General features: G+C 38.9%; 1 protein-coding gene across 2 annotated transcripts; it reads left to right on the top strand.

Moving 5' to 3' along the window:
* The first annotated feature begins 1430 nt into the window (after positions 1-1430).
* DNAJC21 (DnaJ heat shock protein family (Hsp40) member C21) lies at positions 1431-27193 on the top strand. Of its 2 annotated transcripts, XM_039842694.1 has the most exons (12): positions 1431-1733; positions 7692-7785; positions 9279-9402; positions 9697-9819; positions 10194-10498; positions 11340-11491; positions 13279-13366; positions 15989-16147; positions 16556-16598; positions 20611-20783; positions 23468-23543; positions 24291-27193. In XM_039842694.1, exons 1-12 carry the CDS (start codon positions 1637-1639, stop codon positions 24453-24455), a joined length of 1599 nt encoding a protein of 532 aa, XP_039698628.1. In that variant the 5' UTR covers positions 1431-1636; the 3' UTR covers positions 24456-27193. The 2 variants fall into 2 exon arrangements, with proteins under 2 accessions (XP_039698628.1, XP_039698629.1); XM_039842695.1 differs by lacking the exons at positions 1431-1733; positions 9279-9402.
* The last annotated feature ends 732 nt before the right edge of the window (positions 27194-27925 follow it).

Raw genomic sequence — 27925 nt, 5'->3', positions numbered from 1 at the left:
TTTCACAGAAATGAATACCTCATTTGAACGAATTCCTCATCTCCTAAGTCCATGTTCATTTAGAAGCCAACCTTTTTAATAAAGATGTCATTTTACGCTGAAATTCATATCTGGTGTAACAGTGCAATATTCTATGCAATGTTAACAGGCAAAAATAGATCTCTCTTAAGAAAAAGACAAGTGGTTCTCAGGTTGTAAGCAAAACCAGATGTAGTTGAAGGAAGATAAAAGTCTTTTGTCACTTTTGTCCCTGCTCCTACACATTCATTCTCTGGTGGGAATGTTCCTATTTTTCCCCTGCATTCAAATTTCTCAGTCCCTGTTCATTACCAATTAAAAAAACCAAGGCAATATAGTATCTTCTTTGGAAAACAGGCAAGTGAATGTTGAGTAGCAAGTTGGTTGGACAGGGCTGTGTGGAGAAATGATGAGATTGAGTTGGTTTGATTTGTGCAGGGAGCAGGATATTAGGGAGAAAGGGACAATCTTAAACTTTGGGTACCCCAACCCTCTACAATAGATGTTAGCAACAGAGCCTCTCCTTAACCAACACTTCTCTCCTTAACCATACGTGGTTGACTAATATAACCTACGCCCAATAATTGATGTATGCAAACATTCCACATTGCAATAAAATATATTAGTGTGTGGGTGCATTTTAATGACAATCAGGATACTATTTTGACACCTTGTCAAATTGTTTTGAACAGTTGTACAAATCTTCCATACTGTAATACAGTGTATCTGTGGGATCAACCAAAACCCACTAGGTAAATACTGTGCCATAACTGCATTCTTAAACTGAATCAATCTTGGAAATGTAAGATTAGAGGCCAGAAAGTTATGATTAGAGAATGATGGATGGGTGGTAAAAGCGTTGATGCTTCCCTCTTAAATTGTTTTGGTTTGTCATCTTATTGACTTATTCTCTGCATATTGGTAAAAATGAGCGATATTAGAGATCGCATTAAGTGGCAGCTGAAGAGAATTGAAGAGTTTAAAAGCTGGTATTTTTTAATTGGTCGGTCTGACCGAATCCTACCATTGATTAGTTGTGGAGGCTTGAGCAAACTACTTCGATCATGAGTAGCCTAATCTGTAAAAAGGGGACTCAATTGAAAAATTATCATCAGAACCACAAGATTTGCCCCAGAATCTTCATGCACCTATCTCAACCTTCAGGACAGCTGCCCAGCTGGTGCCACTCACACTGACCGGCGTCTGTGTCCCTCACAATGACACCCCCGTGGCCCCGCCTCCCACCTGCCGCGGCCCCGCCTCCTGCCCCGCCGCGGCCTCACCTTACTCCCGCCGCGGCCCCGCCTCCTCCCGCCGCGGCCCCGCCTTCTTCCCGCGCGGCTTTTTCCGGCGCAGAGCCCTCCCCCCGCCCATGCGGAGCCGCGTCCGCCGGCGCCGCCCCCTCCGCGCCTCCGCGTGCCGCAGCCCGCGCCGCCCGTCGCCGCCGCGCGCCTCCGCCGACCCGCGCCGCTGCCGCCGCCGCCGCGCTCGCTGGCTGGCCCAGTGCGGGCGCCCGGCTCCCGCCGCAGGAGCGGACCATCGGCGCCGCCACCACCGCTGCGGCCCGGGCCCGGGTCCCGGCCCCGCCCCGGGCCCCGGCCCCCCGCCCGTCCGGACGATGAAGTGTCACTACGAGGCGCTGGGGGTGCGGCGCGACGCCAGCGAGGATGAGCTCAAGAGGGCCTATCGCAAGCTGGCCCTGAAATGGCACCCGGGTAACTGCTCCGCCATCGCCGCGGCCCCTGGCCAGCCCCGGTCTCGCGACCCCTTTCACCCTCGCCCCGGGGTAACTCCGGGAACCCGGCCGTGCCTCGACATACCCCCCGTAACTCTCTTCGCCCTGGAAACCGTGCCCGACACCCGTCCGGCTTCCAGTCCCCGGCCCGGTGGCCTCTGCGCGGTCCTCCCCACCTCCCTACTCAGCCCTCCACCTCCAGGTTTTACTGGAGCTGCGGGCACCCCGTCCCTTTCCAGACGCCACCCCACTTTCCCACGGTTCCTGCATTGCCAGTTGGTGGGGAAAGACAACATTCTAGCGACAACATTCAGCCTCGGGCTTGTCCCTGCAGCTCCGCTTCCCCGGAGCTTTTCCTCGGCTGCCCTTAACTTCACGGAATTCCTGCTACTGAAGTGTAACTTATGGTTCATGTCTTCTTGAAATTAAGACAGAGGAGCTAGGAACAGTCGTTAAAGTAACTTTTCTTTTTTCTTTTAGTAGTCTGTTTGATCACACCCTGTATTTAGGATGTCCTGCAGTTAAAAAGTTTTAATTGGGTGTCTTTCCTAGTAGTTTGTATGTTGACTTAGAAGTATGCTTCCTTTGAATGTTTTATTTGGTTGTAGTCCAGGCTTGTGCGACTTTTGTGAAGTAATCTGATCTTCCGGACTGGGAAAGACAGTAGTTGAATCTCAGCTTTCTGAGGTATATAAGAGGCTTTTATATTAGCATGAATCAATAAGCACGTTTTATAGTCTCCAGAATATGCAGGTCAGTATCCTGTAGATTCCGAAATGCTAAGACAGAGATCTCAGTCTTCTTGGGAAAACATGTCTTACCACGGAAAAAGTTAAATATACGTGCAAACAAAATAGCACAACAGATATGTAATTGGTAATTGGATGAATAGAATAACTAATAATGCCCCAGGAAGACGGAGTTTTCACTAGGTACTGAGAAGCAGTGAGGCTTCCGCTTGATAGAGGAACCGGGATTTTAGCTGGGTCCTAGGGGGAGGACTGGAATTGGGAAGAGTGAACTTAACCGTATGGGCAAGAGCACGTGGTGGACAAAAGATGTTTGAGGGTCATTATGATTGAAGGCAGTGTTTATTGAAAGTCTGAAAATACGGGATGGGAGAGCTGTCGGAAAGGCTCAGGACCCAAAATCAGAAGGAATGATGTCTGTAATTGATAGAACAAGAAATGAAGGTATGGATTTGTTATTTAAAGTTAGAATGATTACCAATAGAACTAAAAAGATAGATATATAGTGGCAAGGAAAAGGTAAGTGAACTAACTGTTCAGCACAGCAGGAAGTCAGTAGCTGTATCCAAAAAAATTAATAAATCCAAGATAGTGTAGAAGCATGTTCTCAGAGTAATAGGGGTTACCATTAGAAATTGTGTTAGGAATTAGAAGGAAGTTAGGAATTTATTTACTCTCTGGGCAGGAAAGTGTGAGGAAGAGGATTAATGCTCGTGACTAAATGCGTATATAATTTTGAGGATTACTAAAACATTTTGGAATAGTAGTTTTGAGATTAGATTGTAAAGGACTTGAATGTTAGGCTAAAGATTGTGAAATTTGTTTTTCCAATAATGGATTGTTGAGGGTGGTTTTAGGAGATCTTGAGAAGGAACTGTGAAGGCAACTGAGAGGACTGAAGAAGGGTAGAGACAGAAGTCAGGGAGATCCCACCTTAGGAAGGGGTCAGTGGGAGGGGAAGGCCGTAAAGACGTAAAGGAAAAATTACCAGATTTGGTGATTACTTGGAAATCAATAGTCAAGGAAATGCAAGGAAGAAATATGTAAATGTTACTAAAATACCAGCTAACTACTTTGAAACCAAACATGTTAGTAACTAAATGTGAATATCTTCTCAAACTATCATCATAATTCTTAGCATCCTAAGTATCTTTTGGTTTGAAGATGCTTGTACATTTAAAGGATAAATACTCTCCCAGGAGATGCATGATTTTGATGTGCTTTGCTGGTCTGTAATTTGTTAGTCTGTCAATCAACAAGTGTTTAATTTTATTCTATGTGCGAGGTACTGTGTTGGATGTTTTTGAGTTTAAAGTATGGGCTTTGCTTCCCAAAATAATATGTTCCTCAAGTAGAAAGGCTGCCCATTTTTCATTGTTAGAAGGAAAGAAAATGCCTGTTTTTCTTTTATTGAGGAACTGAGAATAATTTCTAGTAGGGTCAACAGTACTTACTGCCCAGTGAGATCACTCCTTGTGAAGGGCAGTCTCAGTAATTCATCTGATGACTAGGCCTTGAACAAGACAGGAATGGTCCCTTCCCTGCTGGCCCTGCAGTCGTTGGAGTGACACTGAGAGGAAAACAATTTCAGTCTGGTGAGGTGAGGGCAAATAGGAGGTGCCTATGAGCACGCGTACCCACCTGACCCGGTTCCGTGTGGGTCGGATAGATGTGCATCCCTCAAGAAGTGACCTCTAGGTCAAGATCTAAAGCAGGAATACAGAGAATACAGGTGGAGGGAGGCAAGAAAAAGCATGGCAGAGTCCAGGAAGGGGAAGGAGGTGAACATGGCCAGGTAAATTGGAGCCAGGTCTTGAAAGGTGTGGTAAGCTGGATTTTAACCTGAGGGCATTGGGAAGTCATTGAAGAGTTGGAAGCAGGGGAGATGATAGGTTTGTGTTTTTCAAATATCATTGTGGCTGTAGTGGGGCAAATGGATTGGAGTAGGGAAGACGGGAGTAGGTAGAGCAGGAAGTCAAGTACGTTGAAGTCACCCAGGATGACAATAGGACCTGGAGATGGAAACTCTGAGCCAAGTGCCAAAATTCTCAGTGACTAAGGGGGAATGGTTGGGAGGTGAGTAGACAATGAGAAGGAGGAGAAGGTGGGATTTCCAAATGGTCTGAACCCAAAGGAATGCTAATTTATCTTTGGGGATGAGTAAAGGGTCAGTGACCAAGAGGATGCCAGTTTCAGCATCAGACCTGCAGAATGAGGGCTGTGGCCGAAGGAGCCCGAGAGGGAAGCTTTGCAGGAAAGCAGAGTTCTCAGGGAGCCTGGCTTCAGTCAAGGCAGGGCTCAAAAGGCTAGATTCATGGAATTTTCTAGAAGGTACTGTAAAAAGATTTGTGAAGGAGTGGAAGAGGGTGCTAGGGTATGAAAAAAAAGCGCACAAAATATTGTGAGAATGCCTTTTAAACTTTGATGACCGGATTTACGATACCGTGGCTTTTGTATTTGGTGAATAATAAATGTGGGCTTTCCATTTTTTAAATTAGTGGTTTTTAACTTCTTGCTTTCATGCATTTAGATCTGAGTTCAACCATATAGTCAACTAGTTCAGGTGTATTTAAGTGAAATAAAAAGCCACATGACAGATTGAAAAATTATTTAAGAAAGAAGGTTCAGTAAGAGATCAGATCTTACGTTCAGGTAGTACATTGATAGGTTTTATGTGCTTAAAAGCTTTAGTTTTCTTCAGACTTCTTTAAGGGAAGAAAGAAAGGAGTGGGAAGAAATAGGATAAGAAAGTACAGTACTGGTTAAAAGGTGAAGAAGAACCTCCCCAACCACCCCCAAATAGTCACCTTTTTTGTTTTATGTGGGAAGATTTATTTGCTGGCTTTTTCTGCCATTCTGCTTTCATTTTAAACTGTGCTTTTTTATTCATCTGACAAACATTTTTATTAATGATTTGATGAAGATAGAAATCATCGCTATTTTTAGCTGAACTCTTACCTTGAAAGTATATCAGGATTATGTTCAGCTGCAAGTGATAGGATGCTAGCTATAGCGGCTAAACCAAATAGTCATTTTACTTTTCTCACATAACAAGAAATCCAGAGGTGGCCCATCTTGGTAGCTTCAGCAGCTTGATGAAACTATCAAAGACCTTATCCATCATCCTGACCAAAAGGCTTGAGTCCTTGTACCTAGTGTAAGCAGTTTAGCCCAGCCATAGAAGTTTATTGCTCTTGCATGTAGAGGTGCAGAGGTAGGCAGGGGGGAGCCCCAGTATAGCAGTTCTCCATGAGGTCCTTCCACTCTCTGCTCAGCAACTCTCAAGTGGTCCCTTTCTCATCATCCAAAGTGACCTCTGGAAATCCCAGGCAGCAGAATGGAAGAGGAAGGGATAAAGCAGGGACAGAGTGTGTGCTAGTTGCCTTTTAAAGAAATTTCTTAAAAAGTTGTCTTAGAATACTTTTTCATGACAGGTCATGTGGCCATGCCTAAGCTTCAAAGGAGCCTGGGAAGTGAAGTCTTTCTTCTGAGACCAGGTGCCTACCCTGAGTCAAGGTTCAGTTATTACTGAAAAAAGGGGATAAGCTAGCAGTGTCTGCCTCAAGCCTCATAATCCACCTGCACGTATTCAGTATGCCCTGGCTTTGGGTGGGACATGGGATGGGTGAAGGGCCTGAGGTGAGCACCATCAAAGCCCGTCTCTTTCATCTGGAAAACAAAGCCTTTCCGGGGAAACTTCACTTGGTAGACATATGTTTATATCTGATTGGCTAAAATTGGTCACCTGATAACCCCAACTTCAAGAGACTGGGGAGGCGAATTTTTAACTGGGTACATTACCACAGGGTTTTGTTAGGATGAAGAAGAGAATTGATACTGGGTAGGCAACTAGTAGTATCTGTCACAGAGTGGTAATCAAAATCTAAAATAATTACAGTAAGGCACTGAGTGTCCTGTACTACCTAGAATTCAGTTACAACTGGACCACAACATATAGAATTTGGCAGTATTAATTGGAAATGGCAGAAAACCTAACCACAGTGGTTTAAAGTTGTTTTTTTTTTCCACCACAAGAAGTCTTAGAGGTAGGTGTCTGCTAGCATTGTTTCAGTAGTTCAGTTATGTCACTGTGAATCTCTTGGCTTTTCCTTCACGGTCTCAAAATGGCTACTGAAGTTCCAGCAATCGTGTCTCCATAGAAGACAAGAAAAAAGAAGGAAAGAAAATACACTACTATAACTCTGCTTTTGTCTCATTGGTCAGAACTGTCACATGGCCATTCCTAGTAGCAGGGGTGGCTGGACAAGCTCAAATACTTGCTTATCCAGCCTTCCTAGTGAAGGCTGCAAAAAAAAAAAGTAGAGAGTACTGGATGATCTTTAGTGTCTGCCACAGAATGGATTAAGTCTATTATTATACAGCTATCAGTTGGCTTGTCAGTAATATGAAAAATACTTGAAACTTTGTCAGCTATAAATTCAGAATGACAGTGTGATATTGTTGCTAACAGCTAATGTAATTAGCTAGAGTGATTAAAAATAGTGTTAAGAAAAGGAAGTAATGAATGGCTCCTTGACTATCAGCGACTGCCTTTAACTACATTTGAAGTGGAGGATTATGGCATGCTGTAAGAAATGGCAGTATGTAGTCCACAGAAGAGGCGAGCTGGGAGATGACCCACTGGCTGTGTTCATGTGGGCTGTACTGTGGAAGGGGGTTTAGACTTGCATTGGATTATTTCTCACATACAACTAGGCTACAGGGATGGAGAATTTTTTTACTTCTTACAATTTCAAGGGAGTATGATTCTAAAATAATATCAAAAGTTTTTGTGTTAAAGCATCATAGTTCAAAGAGCTATGGCAAATTGCTACACTTGAGAAAGTATTGTCATTGTTAAGTTGTTGAGCCAAACATAATCTAGCGCTAAATAATAATAGTTTTTCTATAGCTGTATATAGTTCCTTCTAAAAATAAAATGTATATTTCCATTCGTGGATGTCCATATTGATGTTCAGTGGTGTACCAGGGCATAGGGAAAAGCATGAAATCTACTCAAGCAGATACTGAGATTCTGATCATCAACTGTCATCTTTCTGCTTTTCTTTAGTTGTTTTTCTTTGTTTTATACACTCATCTATTTATGGCATTTGTGATGGGAGAGGTCCCTTTTAGAATCTGTCCTCTACTTTTTTGATGACTAAATTTCTGTGACTTTATTTTAACAGATAAAAATCTGGATAATGCCGCAGAAGCAGCTGAACAATTTAAATTAATACAAGCAGCATACGATGTGTTGAGCGACCCTCAGGAGAGAGCATGGTGAGCATCACACTCTCCCTTCTGTCCTAGTGTACTTTGCTGGGAAGAGTTGTCAACAGAGGGTTTTTCACAAAAAAATTAATACCTCAAATGGTTTTTGGTGTGTTCTGAGGCTTCGGTCACCTATTCATTATATAAAATGCAGTGTCTGGGTAGGAAGGAACATTAGAGATGATTTCTCCAACTACTAGATTTCGTAGGTGGTGAAACAAAGTTTGGCAATATTAGATTTAATGTTGATACTTACGAAGTGACTGCTCATTAAATGGAGTCTCTTTGGTATATGACAGATTTACTAATGTCAGATAAGGAAGAATGTTGACTTGTCCTTAAACAGATATAGTGTCGTAAATACAAGAATTTAATATTTTCCCAAGAACTACTTTATATGAAAAAATTGAGTTAAGCTTCTACATCTATGACAAATACTTTTACTACTGATGACCTGATAATTTAACATCATTTCCAAACAAAAATTTTGATGTTGAGTTTCATATTCTGGATGACCTTTTTGTTACCAAAAAAAAATAGTTTTTAAGCCCTGACATAAGTGTGCAAGATCCTGCTGTTCCAGAGAGCAGGGGTGCTCAGCATTACTGTGCAAGTCTTCTGCACGTGAGACTGTGCAGTGATGCTGGCTGTCGAGAGAGAAGGGCTGTAAAGGAAATTCTTATAGAATTGTCTTTTATATGAAAATCAGAGTCTTACATTTCTCTCCTCTCATGCTTTTACCTTCCTTTGGGAATTTAGATTTTTTTTCCTGACCTTTTCTCTAGCCTCTTTTCTGGATCTTAGGTTTTTCTGTCCCAAAGATTCCCTTGTCTTTTTATTTAAAGCTCCTGCCTATTAACTCTCCCATTACCTAGAGGCAGTGCTGTTCATAGGCTGGGAGTCTGGTCCTTCCCGTGCAGGAAGACCTGGTTTTGAACTCGAGTTTTGCTGCTTACTGGCTTTGTGATTATGGACAACAAGTTATTTAACACCATGGAGCTTCAGTTCCTGTTACTTGAGGACAATAACTAACTTTACATCATGAGGAGTAATGGCATGCGGATGAAGCTCCTAGATTATTTACATAAACATAGCAAGAGTCTTATTCTGGTACATGCTGATAAATCCCGAGTCCCAAATGTATAATCAGTCTGTGGACCAGATTATGTCCACTACTGTACTATTCAGTAATGTTTCTTTCCTGTGAAAATTCAGTCACCTTTCTGGGTGAGTCATGGAAATTCCCTGACTTGCCAAACTCCCCTGTTCATATGGGCTAGTACTGTATAATTCCTACAGTGTATTAGAAGTTGCAGTCACAGTTTTAATCAGCAATTTTGTGAAAGATTTAAGTCTTTTAATTTTTAAAAATTTTTTGGTTGTGGGTTGGACACATTAAAATGTACAATAATAACATTTTGGCTATTTCAGAGTAAGGAGTCCTTTTGAATCCTTATGTATTCAGCCTTCACTGATGATGCTAATTTTTTGTTGTTGTTTAGGTATGATAATCATAGAGAGGCTCTGCTTAAAGGTGGGCTTGATGGAGAATATCAAGATGACAGCTTAGATTTGCTTCACTATTTCACTGTTACCTGTTACTCTGGTTATGGAGATGATGAAAAAGTAAGAAATGAACTTACTCATAATTCTTTATCAAGCACTAAGACTCTCAAGTTCAAGGAGAATTCTGTAATAGAAATTGAAACAATATTCATTATGAAAACGAAAAAAACACTGCCTTCGTATTTAAACTGTCAGCCTGTAAAAACCTCCAGTGGAAGCTCAGCTGCACTTGCGGTGATACCTTGGGGCCGTAATTCTTTAATGTTAAAGGTTTTCATGTTACATTTTTAAGTCTTATTCTGTGATTAGAGCACAAAAGTATTGAGAATTTGTGTTTCTGCGAACTGTTTTTAGGGCTTTTACACGGTGTATCGTAATGTTTTTGAAATGATCGCAAAGGAGGAACTGGAATCTGTGTTGGAAGAGGACGCCGAGGGCTTCCCGACCTTCGGAGACTCGCAGAGTGACTATGACACGGTGAAGGGGAACTCCTTGCGTTTTGCAGTCGGCGTGCATCAGGGTGTCTTCCCCCATTGCTTTTATTTAAAAAAAAAAAATGGATCCTGGTTCTCAGGCCCGCCCGGCGACTGTCTTCCGCTCTCTCCCTCACTGATCACCTCCCATTTCACCTCTCCCTGCTTACTGACCATGGTCTCATCCCATCGATTTTCTCAGTAAATTCATACAGAAGTGATTTATTCTGTTAAAGCCTTAGAAAGACTGTCTTCTCCTTTGACAGTAATGTTATAAATATGAAGGAAGAAAGAGGTTCTGCATCACGAATGTTTGCTGCCTCACTAAAAATAATCTAAATAAGAACCTAGCATTTTCCCTGTTTTCTTCATCACTAGGTAGTCCACCCTTTCTACGCTTATTGGCAGAGTTTTTGCACTCAGAAGAACTTTGCTTGGAAAGAAGAATATGACACACGACAAGCTTCTAACCGCTGGGAGAAACGAGCCATGGAAAAAGAAAACAAGAAGACTCGAGACAAAGCAAGGAAAGAGAAGAACGAGCTCGTGCGCCAGCTGGTAGCTTTCATTCGTAAAAGAGATAAAAGAGTCCAGGCTCATCGGAAGCTGGTGGAGGAGCAGAACGCAGAGAAGGCGAGGAAGGCCGAAGAGATGAGGCGGCAGCAGAAGCTGAGGCAGGCGAAGTACGGAATCTTTTCCAAATACGGGGGCGGGGTCGACAGTAGAGTCCTGACACGATGCTTTCATGTTGGGTTAAACCGTCATCCTGGCTTCATCCTTTTTTTTAAATCCTGCCATTAGACCATGGTTTTTCATTTACTGTGAAAAAGAAATTGAATTTTGAATTGGATTCCTTCCTAGGCCCTTTATGCTTGAGATCTGTTACAGACTCTGTACAACCTAATACTAAATAACGTTGACTGAGCTTTCAGTCTGTACAAGGCCCTGCTCTGAGGGCTTTTCCCACAACACTTCTGTGAAGTTTTGATTTTTAGAGGAAACGAGGCAGACAGGCCCAAGATCAAATGGCTGGTCAACCCCAGGGGTGGGACTTGGACGCCGGGAGTCAGTCCAGTGCCCTTGCTTTTAACCGCGATGCGGTATTGCCTCTTGGTCATTATAGTCTTAGATATTTAGTTCACTTTGGTGCCTTTAAAGTTTTGTTGTTTTGAGTTACTATAAGAACTTTGTGTCCAGAGCATTGTAGCATTCTTTAAAAAAAATTTCTTAAAAATTCTAATTGCCCCACCCCTCATCTTTAGAAAACTAGCACTTGACACTTATGAATTAAAGTCACCTGAAGACAATAACGTGCTCCGTTACAGGTTTCAAAACCTATTATCTATTAGAGCAATTAAAATGAGCCACAAAACAGATTTAAGTGACTTTGTTTTAACTTGGCACAAGTTTTAAGTTTGCAAACATCGACAGCTTGGGAGGAAGACACTCTTTAGGGGATGGATTTTAAGCCTAAAGAGTAAGCAAAACCAGTGCCAGTGTGGACACTGTGCTGTTTGTGTCTAGACTGGCGGAGCAGTACAAAGAACAGAGCTGGATGACGGTGGCCGACTTGGAGAAGGAGCTCAGGGAGATGGAGGCGCGGTATGAAAAGGAGTTCGGAGATGGGTCGGATGAAAATGAAATGGAGGAACACGAGCTCAAAGACGGACAGGATGGTAACGCCTTCCATTCATTAAGAAACTAGAAATAAACGTTTTTGTGCTCAGGGATTGTACACTCAAGATGCTTACGGTACCAGTAAAGGGGCTTAGGGAATGGGGCAGTGGATAACCTGGAGAACACCTGAGTTCCAGGTGATTGCCAGTTTTCACGTTTGTTTATTTTTCAAGTGAAGGCTGGAAATCTGCATTTTTATGTGACTGACGTCTCCCAATTTTTAAATGTAGATATTTAAAATGAAAGATAATATTGTGTGGGCCAAGGAAAGGTAGTCTACTGAAGTTGTCTAATTCTGGTAATTTGATTAACAGAGTCTTTTTCTGACCATGTTTTAAACAGTCTGTGCTTCTGGCTGTATAAATATATCAACAAGTGGGCATATTGACAGGTATGATTGGTTATTTTAAATGCACTTAAGCAGTAGGTCAAGTTTTAATAGCAGCTCTTTCTAGGAAAGCTGATATTGTACAGGAGGCTTTGTGGTGTTTGTAAGTTCTTCCTCTCATTTCTGACTTTGTAGCAGGGCTCTTGGTGTGCTGGAATGTTTACAAATGTGCTTTTTCAGACTAACAGCCCAAATGATAAAATGACAGACTTTTATTTATTCGAAATGGTTAGGAACTAAAATATTTTATTCATGAGTTAAAAGTAGTATGTGTGAAGTGCTTCGAAAATTATAAAGCACTCTATAAATGTGAGGTGTTGTAATTAATATAGAATTCTACAATTTATAAAGTGCTTTCACATACAAGATCTAGTTTGGTCCTCCACAGTAGCCCTTAAAGGTTGTTTTTGTTCATAGAATTAGCGGTATTTTGCTGGTAAAGAAACTAAGACTCTGAGAAGGAATGGCATATGCTTGAGGCCATAGGACCATTTTTAGATTCAGTTTTTGACCTGCATTCTTTATTATTTGATCAAATTTTATTTCATGTGTACAATATATTGAAAGCGTACACATAATTGGAAGATAATACTCATAAAAATTGGATTATTTTGGTCATTTCTGATTTCAATGAGAATGTTCTTCAGAATCATATAAACATCACTTATAAAAAAATCATACTGTAGACTATAGAACAGATACCTTGCGTTCTTTATTGCTCCCATAAGAAGTCCCAAATGGCACTCAATTTACTTTTTTATTTCTTATAAAAATAGAATATGGTATTATGCAAAGACTTTGAATTGAGCTTTTTGGTTGCCTAGATTTTTGGACTATATTGATAGTAATTATTCCATTGTAATAAAACTTCAAGTTGATAAAGTCTGTAAGAACAATGCTAAACTTTACCTGTAATACGCTGTCTTTTGACCTAATACTGATGAAATATCGTAAGCTAAGTTTAAGCATTTGAGAGTAGATTACAGTTATAAATTTGTTTGTACCAAATCTTGCTTAAGAGGTAAACTAAAGAACTTTGATGAAAAACCTGCTTCTTGGTAGAACTATGAAAGTGGCATTTGATTTTCTAAACTTACCTCGCACCCAGGATTTTGAGAATTTTTTTGTCTTCTAAGTAGACTTATGAAAAAAACTTGAAACGGAAAGTGATTTTTTTGACTTATTTATCCTTTATAATTTAATGCTGCTTTTAAAAGGTCGACTTAGATCCTAATAACATTTTTGGGTATTTTTTTTTTATTTTGGTAAGGAAATAAACATTTTATTTCTAATTTGTGTGCAACTTTAGATCCTTACTAAAGAGATATAATTTGTTAACATGTTTTAGATTTGGGTTCTAATCAAACAGGCTTCTTACTATAGGCTTTCTTCTTACAGGTAAGGATAGCGATGAGGCCGAGGATGCAGAGCTTTATGATGGCCTTTACTGCCCAGCGTGTGACAAATCTTTCAAGACGGAAAAGGCGTAAGTTTAATATCTTTGAGCTCACCTTTTTTTTAAGGTGAAGTGTAACACTTTGAAAGTCCTAAAAAGGTAATGCTTGGAGCAGTCGATCACTAGGCCTCGCGTGTCATCTTGGGGGAAGTCAGTCCAGCAGGGGAGAAAGGATATTTGTGCGAGCGGTTGTAAGCCTGTTGTGCTGATTCTCAGTCATGCCAATATTCCTATGTAATAGCTGCTTTTTAAACATGTCAGCTGTCTGCAGAAAGAAATGTTTCTTGTTTTGGCAAAGAAGGCATAGTCACACAGGCAGGGAGGCTGCACCAAAGGTAATGATCTCTCGCTGTTGTCTGCAGACTCCCTTGCAGACATCATGCGCCTGTAAAGGCCATTGCTGCCAGCGTAGGAACTTTAAACGTGAAGTGCCTCTAGTGTATTTGTTGAAGTGGAAGGTCTTTATTTCATGGGAACAATGACTAAGAGAAATTAAAAAGTGTACTGTTTATTATGTGTGCTGCCGAAGTGAAGCACAAAAGGATACTGTTATAAAGGGGGTAAAGAATGTGGGAGAAGATGTAGAATCAGCAAGGGAAAAAAGACAAAACATGCAAAAAGTGGAAAGGAGACCAAAGGCTGACAATGAGGACGTGGGCGTCAGAAATGGTCTTGCTGTGAAGCCCCCAGGGGAAAGTCACTGAGTAGTGAGAAAAGGGAGAGGCAGAGAAGGTAGGAACAAGCAAGAAAACAAAAGCAACAGTGAAGGAGAATTTTAAAAATTATTTTTTATTTGGAAATGTCAAACTTATACAAGTCACAAGAGCAGACTTTGGAGCACCTGGTTCACTGTTTTTTTTTCCTGATTAATTCAGAGTGAGTGGGATACATAATTCTCCTTTACCTCTAAATATTTTTATATATATATTCCTTAAGAATACGGATATATATTCCTTAAGAATAAGGATATTCTCTTACATAATCACAGTCAACTTCAGGAGATTTGTGACATTGATATGGTACTTTTATCCCGTTTACTGCCACATTCTCCTTTCTCCATGTGATCCTTCACTAATGTCCTATATGGCCTCTTTCCCACTTTGATATAGGCTCTGGTCTAGGGTCATGTATTCCATTTATTTGTTTAGTCTCATTTAATTTGGACCAGTTTCCTTGTCTGTGCCACTGATATACCAGAATACCGGTCCTAATAGCGTTTTTCTCATTTGGGGTTTGTTATTTCCTCATGATTAGATTCAGGTTGTGCATTCCCAGCTGGAATACTGTATAACCATGTGTCGCTCTTAGGGTTTCGTATCTATAGGCATGTAATATCTGTCTGCCCCTCATTGGTAGTGATCGTTTTGATCACCCAATCAAAGTGTTCCGCTGTAAAGTTAGTATTATTTCCCTTGCAACATGTATTTTTTAGAGCATGTTTAATCTGTGGGGAACATTTTAAAACTATGCAAAATCTTGCTCCTCATCAAAATTTTCTTCCCAGATTTAGCATCCATTGATGATTTCAGCTCGTACCAGTCTGCATTGTGATGGTCCCCGAATTAGGCTTTTTTTGGTTCTGGTGCTCCTTCTACATCATTAGTCATCGTTTGGCCTTTGGCTATAAACAGGAGCCCTCCCTTTAACCAATTTATCTGAATTGTTAGTCTGAATTTATGAATTCCTTTCAGTATCTTATAATTTATTACTATTCTTTTCATGCTCAAATTTTTCTAGATACGGTTAGTGAGAGTTCCTTTAACGTAGCTCCTATGTCCTTTTGACACATTCCAATCATATTTTTGAGCATTTAGTTTCTGTCACAAGATGTTCCAATTTCTTTAAGGAACGTTGATTTGAAGGAAAATTTTAGTGGGAAAGAAGAGTAGCAGCCCAGATTAGAAAATGAGATAAAGTCGATAGTGACGCAAGCTTCCTCTTTTCTAATTTATCTAGCTTTTGTAGCTTAAACGTTGTCACTTCTCTTTTGTAAGGTGTTACTGAGTTGTCTGTGGGGCACTGAAATAGACATTGCTCAGAGTTTTAGAGGGGTAGAAATGTGTCTGGACTCACATGCAGGATGGTGGGAATGAGAAGGGAGAATCCTCTTGAAAAGGGGAAAGACAGCTGTTGAAAAAGGCAAAAGGAGGTAAACTACTCAGACTTTAAAGCCTCATGTCACCATTTCTCCAATCCTGGTGTCTTCCTTTTAAGGTTAGAATGTTGTTTTGTAATTTTCCGGTGATCTCTTGAAACCCACAGCATGACCCGGAACATCTAAGCGCTTAGCAAATAACTAGTTATTAAGAGGAAACAGTGGAGAAGTTTTGAATTTTAAGAATTGGAAAATAAAAATGATAAGAGAATTTGACCAAAAAAAAAAAAAAAAAAAAAAAGCAGGGAGAAAATATGTAGATAAAATGCCAGAGGAAGGGGACAAGGCTGGGTCACAGGAAAAAAGCAGTCGTGGGTTGCCAGTGTATTTAAAGCCTAGACATACTGACAGGGCTCCGTTTCTTTTTATAGTATCCCTAACATTTTGCTTAATCAGAAAAAAAGTAAATTTTAACTTGGTCTCACTTACCCAGCAGCACTTTTGGGCACATATGACATAATCCTGTTGCAGTTACTCACATCAGATTGTTCTTTCAGCATGAGGAATCATGAAAAATCAAAGAAGCATCGGGAAATGGTTGCCTTGTTAAAACAGCAGTTGGAGGAGGAGGAAGAAAATTTTTCAGGACCTCAGACTGATGAAAATCTATTGAATGCCAATTCTGAGGAAGAAATGGAGGATGCACCAAAACAGAAGTACTTCCGAAAATGTCACTAGACATACTTATCCCATTTAGAGACTGCATTTAAATGCTGTTTTATCTCAAAGAAGTTATTCTTTGGTCTACTAATATCTGCACTTCTGGTTAAGAGAACTTTATAGTATTGAAATGGATAAAGACGTGAGGTCAAATATAATTTTTGTAGACTATATTATGACTATTTTAAAAGCAGTTTTATGCTTAGGTGATTGATATGCTAATTATCAATTGAACCACTGTTATAATTTTCTGAAATGATAATGTGAACATTTTCTTGTCTTTTTAATGTTTTATGATATTAAGTAATTTATTCTCTCTGTGTCACTAGTGTTTTCAATATTTTTTCTTTTCACTTAGTGTTCACAAAGAACTATTTGACATTTTGATTTATATTTGTTCTTAGGCTTTCTAAAAAACAGAAGAAAAAGAAACAGAAACCAGCACAGGTATGTTAAAAAGTTTTTTTACCATGAAAAATTAAATACAGTGCTCTTGTTTATTCAGTATAATTTGTATTGAGAAGAGGGTCTTTTGTTCTCTAATTTCAAGTCGATTGTAAATCATTAAAAGGAGTTGAAAACATTTTATCTTTTCAGCACATCTCCTATATGTATGTAGCTAATTTATTTAATTATCGTTGTCAGTGCATTTAAGAATTTTGCATGTGGAATTCCGTTCATAAAAATTAGCTGAGTGACCATATTAAAAAAATATCTGAACAAAGGTAGAGTCAGGGTTTTTAAATCAAGATAATTAAAATAAAAAATGGGGACTGGTCATTGTATATCCAAGTTTGTTCTAGCAACAACATAGATGAAATTTTGCAAAAGGAACATTTGGTTAGAAACTTGCCATGATTGTGATTATTGGGAAAATGTATTTTTATATTACTCAGAAATTTAAGTAGTTTATTTCACACCTGAGATCCAGTGATCCAATTCAATCTCTGTTTTAAGAATTACAGCCATCCCTCAGTATCCATGGGGGATTGGTTGCAAGACTCCCGCAGATTCCAAAATCCACGAATGCTCAAGTCCCTTGTAGAAAATGGTGTAGAACAGTGCATGCGGTTGGCCTCTGCATCAGTAGATTCCCATCCAGGGATCAAAAATGCTGCTTTCGATTCTTGGTTGGTTGAATCTAATGATACAAAACCTGCAGGTACAGGGGCCCAACTGTACTTTAAAAAAAAGGTATTATGTTTATATATATGTGTAATACAAGCTTGTGGATGTTTTTGAACCTATAAAAACAAAATTAAGTTGTCCTTTTTATAAAGGATATTTGGCGGTTCTGAAGGGAATGGAATTGATGTCTTTGCCATTTTGATATAATCTGATTATATTAGCTTATATTAAGTAATGTTAAATATAGTTCTTTTTAAGAACTGAATGTTTTCAAGAAAACCTAGGTTACACACTAATAATTTTTAATAAAACTTTAGATTTGGCTTATTTATCCAAATGGTTATGATATATTTGATAATTTTTATCTATCTCATTCCAAAAATGATACATGACACATGAGTTAATTACTGTTAAAATTGGAACTTTTGCTTCAATTATTAAACAACATAGCAAGTTTTATGTTCCTTTTATAAAGTCACTCATACCGTCTTCTACCCAAAGACTATACTTATTAGTTTAGAACACTTTCTCTCTCCTTTGTGTGTTCCAGAACCACTAGAATAAAGACAAAATAAAATGGAGAGCAATTTATACCTAACCCAAGCCTATCTCAAGTCAGGAAAGATAGATCCTAAAGATTGCAATAATAAACACATTTTGTATCCTTGTATTGTTTTCCTACCAAAGAAGATGCTTCAGTTTATCACCCATTTTTCCCCACTACAGCCATATTCCTCAATAATACCTCTTGTTTCTGATTTATCATTGTATCGGGGGAAAGCCCCCATTTAGACCTAGTTTTACGTAGCATTTTTCCTGATATTCCTAAGTTCTTTTTGAAGAGGATGGTAATATGGAGACATGTACAGGTGGATGAAAGAGCAGGAAGCAGCACCTACTGAGTGAGAATCGTGAAACTTCAGAATGGGAGAGTTTTCTGTATGGCCAAAAAAAAAGTTGCATAAGCCAACAAGGATTGTAAAAGAAAATCCCCGAAACTGAACTTGAATGTAAACAAATGACCCTGGCTGACAGGAAGAATTAATCCAAGAAACTTTTGAACACAGAACTCTGAACACCATCCATGGGACATATTCTAAAGACAAAATTAATTGCAGAAAAAAAAAAGCAGGTCTTGAACTTTACTTAGATATTTTGGAGGTATTGGTGTAGTATTTTGGAAACTGTTTTGTGTGTGCTACAGGATAGAGCAAATAAGTACAGTCGGCCCTCTGTATCCACAGGTTCTTCATCTGCAGATTCAAACAAACACAGAATTGAAATATTTTTTAAAAATCCAGAAAGTTGATTGCTAAACAATACACTATAACAGCTATTTACATAATACTTATATTATATTGCTATTATAACTAATCTAGAGATGATCTGAAGTAAATGGGAAGCTATGTGTAGGTCACATGCAAATACTATGCCATTTTATGTAAGGAACTTGAGCATCTATGGATTTTTGGTGTTTGTGGGGGTCTTGGAACCAATTCCCGATGGGTCCTGAGGGACGATTGTAAATACATAATGGTGTTGGGAACCAGATTCTCTTGTGTAAGAAGGGAAGCGCCGAAGTAGATTGAGGGGAAGAGAAGAGGACCACTGTTACGTTGGATTAGAGTTGGAGATATCAGTATGAGCTCATCTAAAAAAATAAGTGCATTAAAAAAAAGTGCACTAGCTGTGTACACTGTGAGGGCCTAGAAGCAGTGACACCCCAGTAGCAGCGAGCATGCCTAGCGTATACATCTTCTTCTCTAAGTCTCCAGTGAAGGAGTCAGGGTTTGGTCCTTGAAGAAATGGCTAGTTCCAGGGTGGGACAGAGAAAATACAATGTAAACCCTATAAACTAAGAAAGTATTCAAATTGGCTGGGATACATCAGAACCACCCTAGAGTCAGCTTAAGGGCTTGCCACATTTGGGAAAATTTGAGTCATCAAAAAGAATAATAGTGATAGGTTTTTGCACATTGATTTGTTTTTTAAAAATTTATGTATCTCTGTTGATATATTGAGCCTAAAAAGAGAGTTGGAGAAAGGGTACAGACAGGAAAGTGTCATTACAGCAGAATAGAAATTAGTACCAATGCAAATGGCAGTACTAATAAAAGCAGAAAAATCACTGTTCTGCTGTAATAAATGGTTCATACAAGAATCGTTAGTGGGTACCAGACCCACTAGGTGAGTAGGTACCAGGGAACAAGGTAGTCTCAAAATAACACTCTGCACAGTACTTACTAATTCAAAAAGGAAAAAGGAAATGTCTGGCAATACCATTTGACCAAATGATCAGACTTTAATCACTGAAAAATGGGACAAAGATACTGAGATGGGCACAGCGTTATCTTTACACTATTTTTGCTAGAAATGTTTAGCCTGAATCTAATCATGAGGAAACAATCAGATAAAGCCAATCTAGAAGTCATTCTACAAAACAGTCATCAAATCTTCAATATCATGAAAGACAAAAAAACGAAGGGGTACTGTTCTAGAGTAAAGGGAATTAGAGAGATATAACAACTATATACAACTTAAGATCCTTGATTACACCCATTATCAAGGGTTACAAAAGATGACATGATTGGAATATGAATACGGATTGTGTAACAGTATCAGTGTTAAATTCTTGACTATGAAGAGAGCATTGTGAATTGGAGAAAGGTTTTGTTCTTAGACGATAACTGATGAAGTGTCATGATATCTACCTGCAGCTTTCACAGTTCATGGGGGAAAAGTGTGTGTGCAGAGAGAATAAGGGAGGAAGAGAGGAAGATAGCAAACGTGGCAAAATATTACTCAAAACAAAAAGAAAACAATTGCACTTAATGAAGATAGTTTGCCAAGCATCTTCCTTTTATAATGCCTGTTGTTTTTTTCTTCTTTTTTTTTCCTGACTATAAAAGTAATAGTTGCTCATTGCAGATTATTTGGAAAATATAGAAAAGTATAAATATCATTCTAATTCTGACTATAGATAGTACTTAAATTGTAATCAGATGTTACATATAAACTTCTCTGTTCGATTTTTGCTAGTATGTTGTATTTTTCACATAATCGAATCAATTATCTTTGGAAACATGATTTGAAGAGCTTCATAATTTTCCTTTATATATTCAACTTATTGAATATTTGGTTTCTTTCCAGTTTTTCACTAATTATTTCTGTGATCCTTCATGTTCTTAAATTATTATCTGCTTTTGTTTCCTGAAGATATAATCCAACTAGAATGCACAGGACATTATCATTGTTTATTATAGCTATTTGACGATATAACGTGACAGTATTATAGTATTTATTTTGTAATGCATGCATGTTTATTACCTAGAGTTATGATGACAATTTTAATGAAAACGGAACTGGAGAAGGATTAAAGGTTGATCCAGAAGATACTAACTTAAATCAAGACAGTGCCAAAGGATTGGAAGATAGTCCCCAAGAAAATGTCAGTGACACAGAGACTGTCCAACTGTGTGATGACCCAAAAAATGAAGCAAAGAGGTAAGTCGGTGCATGTTTTTTTCTACTTACTTAATATTGATAGTAAGGATATCTTTTTATATATCAAACAGAATCTCTTTTCCCATGATTGATGGGGGTACATTAGATATATCTGTGTCTTGTGTCTATCCAGACATATGTTCATATGTATACAGATGAAGTGTGTTGGAAAGAGAATGCTAGAGGAATGTGCCCACAGACATTTCAGCAACATGGCCGAAATCAGAAAGAAGTCACTCTGCTCCAGTTTGTTTCCCTTATCCTGTGAGGTCCCTATTTTGTCCTGGACACTCACATGAGAACAAGGCTGCTGACGAGGCCAGGCCCCACCTGCTGGGAGCATCACTAACGGAATCTCCACGCTTGTGGCAGTTATCCTGTGTTCAGCCCCACAACGCGGGCATCAGGATATATGTCCACAGCTTGGGGCTTTCCTGCCCGAAGGAGTCCCGAAATCCTGATGCTGCACCAGGCCATCGGGGTTGGCGAGGGGAAGGCCTAGGGCAGGGGAGATAGCATTCTTTTTCCTCTCTTTATCTGACATTTTTGTCCCCATCCTCCTCTGTTCCTCCAGAGTGGAATAATTTCTTATTCCTCGAGGAAAGCTCTGTAGAGTAAGTAGCCTCAGGCTCCTGTCATAGGGCCATGTAAAAGAGTTCAAATGACAGAGTAAAGTAGGAATGTGATTGAAAATGCTTCACACTGGAGCAGCAGTGGAGGGGCGAAGTGAACTTAGGGGTTAAGGACTTTAGGTGGCACAAATGAGGGAATTGCGTCCTGGAGGCCTTGCGTAGGGCTGCAGCTGTAGGAGAGGGAGACAGGGAACTCTGCAAACTGGTAATGCGGGAGCATTGGAGAATTGAAACCTGGACGGGGAAGTTAGACACCACTCTGAAGCTAGGTGTTCCTTCCCGTTTTACGAATGAGGAAACTGAGTCTCAGGTAAGTACTTGCCCAAGAACAAAAGCTGGTAAATGGAAGAGCTGGCGTTTAATCCCTATCTGCCTGACTCTTTGAAGGCACCAGATTAACTAGCTCCGTGGAGCCTAAGTGATCTGTGAAGGTCCTTTGGGGGCTGCTTGGTGGGCATGAGGGGTAGGCCAAAAGATGGGGCCTCAGACACCTGACCATCTCTTTCATCTAGAGCTGAAATGTTTTCATTCGTTTTCCGTATTTCCTCTACATGGGAATTTATTTGGAATTCAGTAAAGAGTTCTCATTGCTAAAAGTTAAGACTTTGAATTCAGGTGATGTCTTCACTGCTGAGGGGTGGCAGGGCTGGGATGGATAGACAAGCGCGAGCTCACACACGCACACCAGTGGGTGTCCGGACTCCAGTGCCTTTCTGCAGGACCCCCCTGCTGCTTCTGTACAGGGCACTGATGCGGGCCACCTAGTGAGAAGTTCTTCATTAAAAAGCGCGGATCTAGAGTACTTTTTATTTTTTGATCTAGAGTACTTTTTAAAAATAAAGCCTTTAGATATTAGCCTCAGAGAGATAGCTGCTCTCTTTCATAATGTGATAAATTACCTTCCAGGAATATTATCCTAAATTTTCTTGGATATATTTGTGGCATATCTGTGATGATACTTTGTAGATTAGCAAATGTTAATCTGTAGCCTTTTATGCCATTGTGTTCATATCTTGAGGCTTTCAGAGCTGTCTGCATACTACAGAATATTCTGTGACACTCCTGATCTGGGTCTTTTAAACGTACAGTGTACCTCACAGGTATTGCGGTTTGAGTTCCACACCCCCGCGGTGAAACGAGTCATAATCTTTTTGCTGGTGGAGGGTCTTGCCTTCAGTTTTTAAAAAACACAACATCTGAACAGCACAATACGGCGAGGGATGCCTGTATAGGTCTTTTAACTTCATAGACTCTAGGTTTCTGCTTGAACAGTAGTGTGGCAGCATTATCCTAACTCATTCTTTATAACACATCCTGTCTGTGCTGTACATACAGTTGCACTTGGATTTTGCCCTGAGAATTTGGTTAGCACAAATGAGGGAAAGTTCAAAATGAATCAGGAAAATTAAAATTCATATAGAAGATTTAGAAGAATGTTCGGGAGTTAAAGTGGAAGAGGAGGAAACTGACTGTCCTGGCTGGCAGTTTCTGGGTTAAAGGGTTCACGGGGGAAAGCTCACCAGATCATCAGAAAAGACATAATCTTTTAATCAAAGAAAATTCTTCATGTTGAACAAATTTAATTTTATGAAAAGTACATCCCAGTGTCTTTATTTTTCGCATTCTGCTGTGGAACTGTTGAACTGTTTGTCATAGGCTGGATCAGGCTCAAGAGGTTGTGTTTTGGGGAGCCACACGTAATGTCAAGAGTATTTGTGAATACTGCTGGTCGGCTGTGAAATGGTTTGCTTCAATAAAGGGAGTATTAAGTGCTTTGCTTTTTAACGGAAACACACCGTAGAAAAGTTCAGAGAATTTTCAGGGTCTTATTTTATCTTATGTTTCAACTGTTTTAAGTAAATCTTTTAATTTTTGTGTCAAATTTGATTCTTACTGAGATCTCTAAAGTTGCTCTTTAAAGCTATTCATTTGAGATGTGAAAATAGCCTTTAAAGTGCATGTCATTCTTTTGAGTCGTCTTGGGAGCATGATGACAATTAAAAGGGGTATGTTATTATTAGATTATGCTGAATTCTTTTATTTATTTTCCAGTGTTTCTAAACCCAAAGGAAAGAAAGCCAAAGATACAAAAAAGTCTGTCAAAGTACCTGCTGAGCCACAGACGATGGTAGGCCAAAATCATACTGACATCTCTTCAGTAGACTTGTTATTTAAACAGTAGAATCTAAATGTTTAATTCTGATTCTGAAGACGGAAGTGTGTGTTTGGTGAGCCCTCCTGTCCCTGCTGCATAGGTCCACACGGGTCCACACGATTCACACGATTCACACAGTCACACAGTCCACACAGGTCCACGCGGTCACAGCTCCAGTTCCTCCACATCGGTCCACTGTTCATGAGTCTGCCATGATCCACACGGTCCACTGATCCACACTTTTCCACAGATCCACATGTTCCCAGATAGGTCCACACAGGTTCACACGGATCCACACGGTTCACATGGGTCCACACAGTCCACACAGGTCCCTCAGCAGTTTTCCTTGACGAATGTAGAATTTATATATGTGCTACTGCCATTTTTTTTTAAGGTAAGAAGTAGCACATTGGAAATACCAGTCTGTACCAGAACAATTACTATTCTGTTTTCCATTACTTTGAAATCTAAAGCCTTGGTCTAGTCCATCCGGTGCATGCTATTGAATGTCTTGGGACTTTTTAGGTTCATGGTGTCGATTAATGGGAGTTAACCTCCAAGAACGGCCGCCTCTCTTGAGCCTGTCTTGGTAGCTGTTCGTTTTGTTAAGAGAGATCTTTCTTTTGCAATTGTTTGATGTTTAATCTCGACATGAAAACATAAAACACTGCTCTCAGATAATAATACATGCTTTTATTTATTATTTCCTTCTCTTCTCAGAATGATGTTCTTATCAGCTGTACAACCTGCCATAGTGAATTTCCATCCCGGAATAAACTTTTTGACCATCTGAAGGCCACAGGTCATGCAAGAGCACCTTCATCATCATCCTTAAACAGTGTAACAAGTAGTCGAAGCAAGAAAGAGAAACGTAAAAACAGATAGACCTTCTGCCAGCGCTTTTTCTTTTTGACTGTCTCTAGATTTTGAAACCAAAAACTGAACTGAAATCATCTAAAGAGTTAAAATTTCAGTGATCTGCAATTTATTGCATTGTGGAAGATTATTTTTTATCTTGTAAAAATATTTTTTTTGTTTAATATATATATTTTTAAACATTTCATTAGTGATTGAATTCTACTTTTGCCATCTGAATTGACTTGAATATCTCAGAACAGGTAAATATTGTAAAGTATACATTCTTGATTTCTGTTGGCTCATGGGGACAGAAATGTACAGGGAGAATTAAATTATTTTAACACATACAAATGCCCCTATATGTTTTATTTTGTGAATTTCACATTAAGTATTTTTATATGATTGATTCGTTGTTTTTGTATCTTGTATTTTGTTATGCTTCATGATCTGTCAGTGATTCCAGATCATTTTAAAATCATCATAGATTTTTTTCCACCTGATACCATGACTCCAGTTATAATTTTAAAGTAATTTCTAAATAATCTATTATTGATTATTTTTTTTCCCTCAAGGACACTAATAGGTGCAAACTAATGGAACTTATCTGGTTATGTTTCAAGAATTATCTCTTTTCAAGATATAATTACATTAATTTGAGATTTTTACTGGTAGTTATCAACAAGATATATCTTTTGGCTTTTCACTTTGAATTGTGGAGGTGGAAGCAAATTAATTTATATGGCGCTTCCTCCTTAGGCACGGTGACAGCTGTAAAGCATAATAGATCCAGGTAGCAGATGGTTTAGAATTTATACTGACTCTTTAAGACATATTTTGCCTTGGTTTTTTTCCATTCTCTATTTTCAGAAATTTTTATTTTGTTTTTTACATCATTCAATGGAGAAAACTTTTTTAATGAAAGATTTTTGAACAGGGCTGATATTTATGCCATCTATTCCGTAGCAAAGACGAATATTAAAAGAACTATGGAGAATTCTTACATAAGTGAGTGTGATCAAGTATATGTTTGGTGATGAGTCAATTTTTAGGGTGGATTAAGTGGGCAATTCTTTTAATTGGTCTAGAAAGTAACTTTGAACTCACTAGCTTGAAATACAGACTTTCTGTTCAGTGAAGTTGTTTCCCTTATATCCTTGAATCTTCAAATGGAAGAGTCTTCAGGCGTGTATAAGCTCTAAAATACCGGTTTCTGATGGCAAGGTCTTTTCTGAAGCCTCAGGGATAGTGTTGACGATGTGGGTCATTCTGTGTGATTTACTTGAAAATATGCTTTTATACCTTAATCGTTAATTTTTTCTGTTTAGAAACATGTATATTTTCTTTACCTTCTTCCCTTTCTCTCTGTAACAATCACAAATGCTTCCTAATTGTTTTTTCCCTCCTTGGTCCCTTCAGGGGAAATGTTAGTCATTTTTCTTTCCTAGACCCAGGCTTCATCTGAACGCTCTCCACCTTCCTCTAATTTGAATTAGATGAAATGCTCATAATTATGAATAGAAATATTAATGAATAAACGGGCATATTAGTCGCATGTTATTGTACAGTAAAAAAGTAAGAAGCCAGAGACTGCCCTGCAGATGCCCTTCAGGCCTTCCTTGCTTCCTCTTGTGCCAACCATTCAAGTGTTTAATTTATTCCTGCTTCATGTGAGGATCGATTGGGGTTACTTGTCACTTTTATTGTGATTGACAGAAATCAACCATAATTTTTAATGATCTTCATCAATCGTGATTGGAATTTAGATCTCATTTCTGATTCTGAGTATGTGATGCCGCTAAATCATTTAACTTCTCTGATCTTCATTTTCCTTAACTCTGACACAGTTCTCAGCATAATATTGTCCCCATTTATCATACAGTATTATTATGAAGGTCAACACAATAGTATATATGAAAAGTGCTTTGTAAATACAAAAGCTTTATATAAAATGTTGAATTTAAATGAGTTAAATCTTTTCCAGTTAAAATATTTGCAGACAGAAATGTGCATGTTGAATTAAATGTGCATTAAGTTTTGTAGGAATTTCCTTCCTAATCTACTTCTGAAGAGAAAATAGAAACATATATTATGTCAAGGGTAAAATATTTTGCGGTGAATCACAGACATTCGATTTCATTTGAGGCAAAACAAAATGTGCTAAAATACATAAGCACATTTTACATTGATTTCATTAAAGGAGGAATTCTGTTTCCTTTCCATAATTCATTCAATGGTGCCAAAGCTGGGGTTCTTTATAAAGTCAGTGAGACTTTCCCTATTTCAAAATAGCAAAAGCACAACACAATAGGAAAATGGGACTGAATCAAAATAAAAACTTCTGTGGAACAATAAAAAGACAAGCCTCAGACAGGGCGGAATGTTTATAATACATAAAACTGACCAAAGGATGAGGATCTAGAATACATTAAAAACAAAAGAACCTCCTACAAATCTATGACCAGGTGACAGCCATGCATTAATACAACAGTTCTCAAACTTTTTAGCCTCAATGCACCTTTATCCTCTTCAAAATTGAGAGCCGCAGAGAGATTTTTCTTTGTATGCGTGTGTGGATTATATCTATTGGTAGTCCCTCATTAGAAATTAAAATACAGAATTTAAAGCATTAATTTATTTAAAAAATAATACACATTAAGTGATTATGGAAAATATTTTTTCAAAAGAAATTTACTGAGAAGCATTGTTTTACATTTTTGAAAATCTCCTTAATGTTTAGCTTAATAAAAGACAGCTGGATTCTCCTATCTGTTTCTGCAGTCTTTTGCTCTATATTTTGGTTAAAGTATATGAAGAAAATCAAGCTTCACATGATAGGAAATTGGAAAAGGAAGAGACCTCAGACCATACTTAGAACTGCTACATTAGAAAAATGGGTAAAATTTATGAATAGGAAAAGCCTGAATAGTCCAACAATATGAAAAGATGATTGTCACTGATAATCAGGGAAATGTGATTTAATGTTTCATGCTTTCAGATTGGCAAAAGCAGAAAGTCCCACAAGATCAAGTATTGGTGAGGATGGAGAAATGAGAACACTTTCATTTCTTTTGGAGTAAAATTGATTCAATTTGATGATTCTATGAAAGTTGAAGTTATACACCCTGTGACCCAGCAACTCCAGCTAGAGTCTCACTTCTCAGATGTGCGCAGAACAGCGGCAAAGGAACGTAGTTCTGAGTGCAGCTTTCGGGCCCCACCCCAGACCTGCTGAATGAGAATCTGCAGTTAACGAGATTTCTTAGGCTCTTTAAAGCGTGTGGAACAGTACTCTCAAGAACCCATGCACATATGTACAAGGAGACATGCATGTTCCCAGCAGAATTGTTTGTACCTAGGAAAAATTGAAAGTACACTAAATGTGAACAAGAACATGGATAAATTGTGGCCTATTTATAAGGTGGTAGAGTCAAGCAGCTAAAATGAGTGAATTGATCTGTAACATTGGTGACTAGCCCTTGGGAAAAAAAAAGCTATCA

Source organism: Pteropus medius, unplaced genomic scaffold (genome assembly GCF_902729225.1).
Source record: "Pteropus medius unplaced genomic scaffold, Ma_sr-lr_union100, whole genome shotgun sequence".
NCBI classification, from domain to species: Eukaryota; Metazoa; Chordata; class Mammalia; order Chiroptera; family Pteropodidae; genus Pteropus; species Pteropus medius.
Note: the sequence above shows the minus strand (reverse complement) of the source record. Positions and strands in the feature narration are given on the sequence as shown.

What these genes read in the sequence shown, in the direction of transcription:
- DNAJC21 (XM_039842694.1), top strand. Translation starts at nt 1,637, where the DNA reads ATGAAGTGTCACTACGAGGCGCTGGGGGTGCGGCGCGACGCCAGCGAG. An exon ending in CGCAGAGTGACTATGACACG is followed by an intron (nt 9,820 to 10,193) that starts GTGAAGGGGAAC and finishes CTTCATCACTAG; the next exon opens with GTAGTCCACCCTTTCTACGC. An exon ending in CCAAAAAATGAAGCAAAGAG is followed by an intron (nt 20,784 to 23,467) that starts GTAAGTCGGTGC and finishes TTTATTTTCCAG; the next exon opens with TGTTTCTAAACCCAAAGGAA.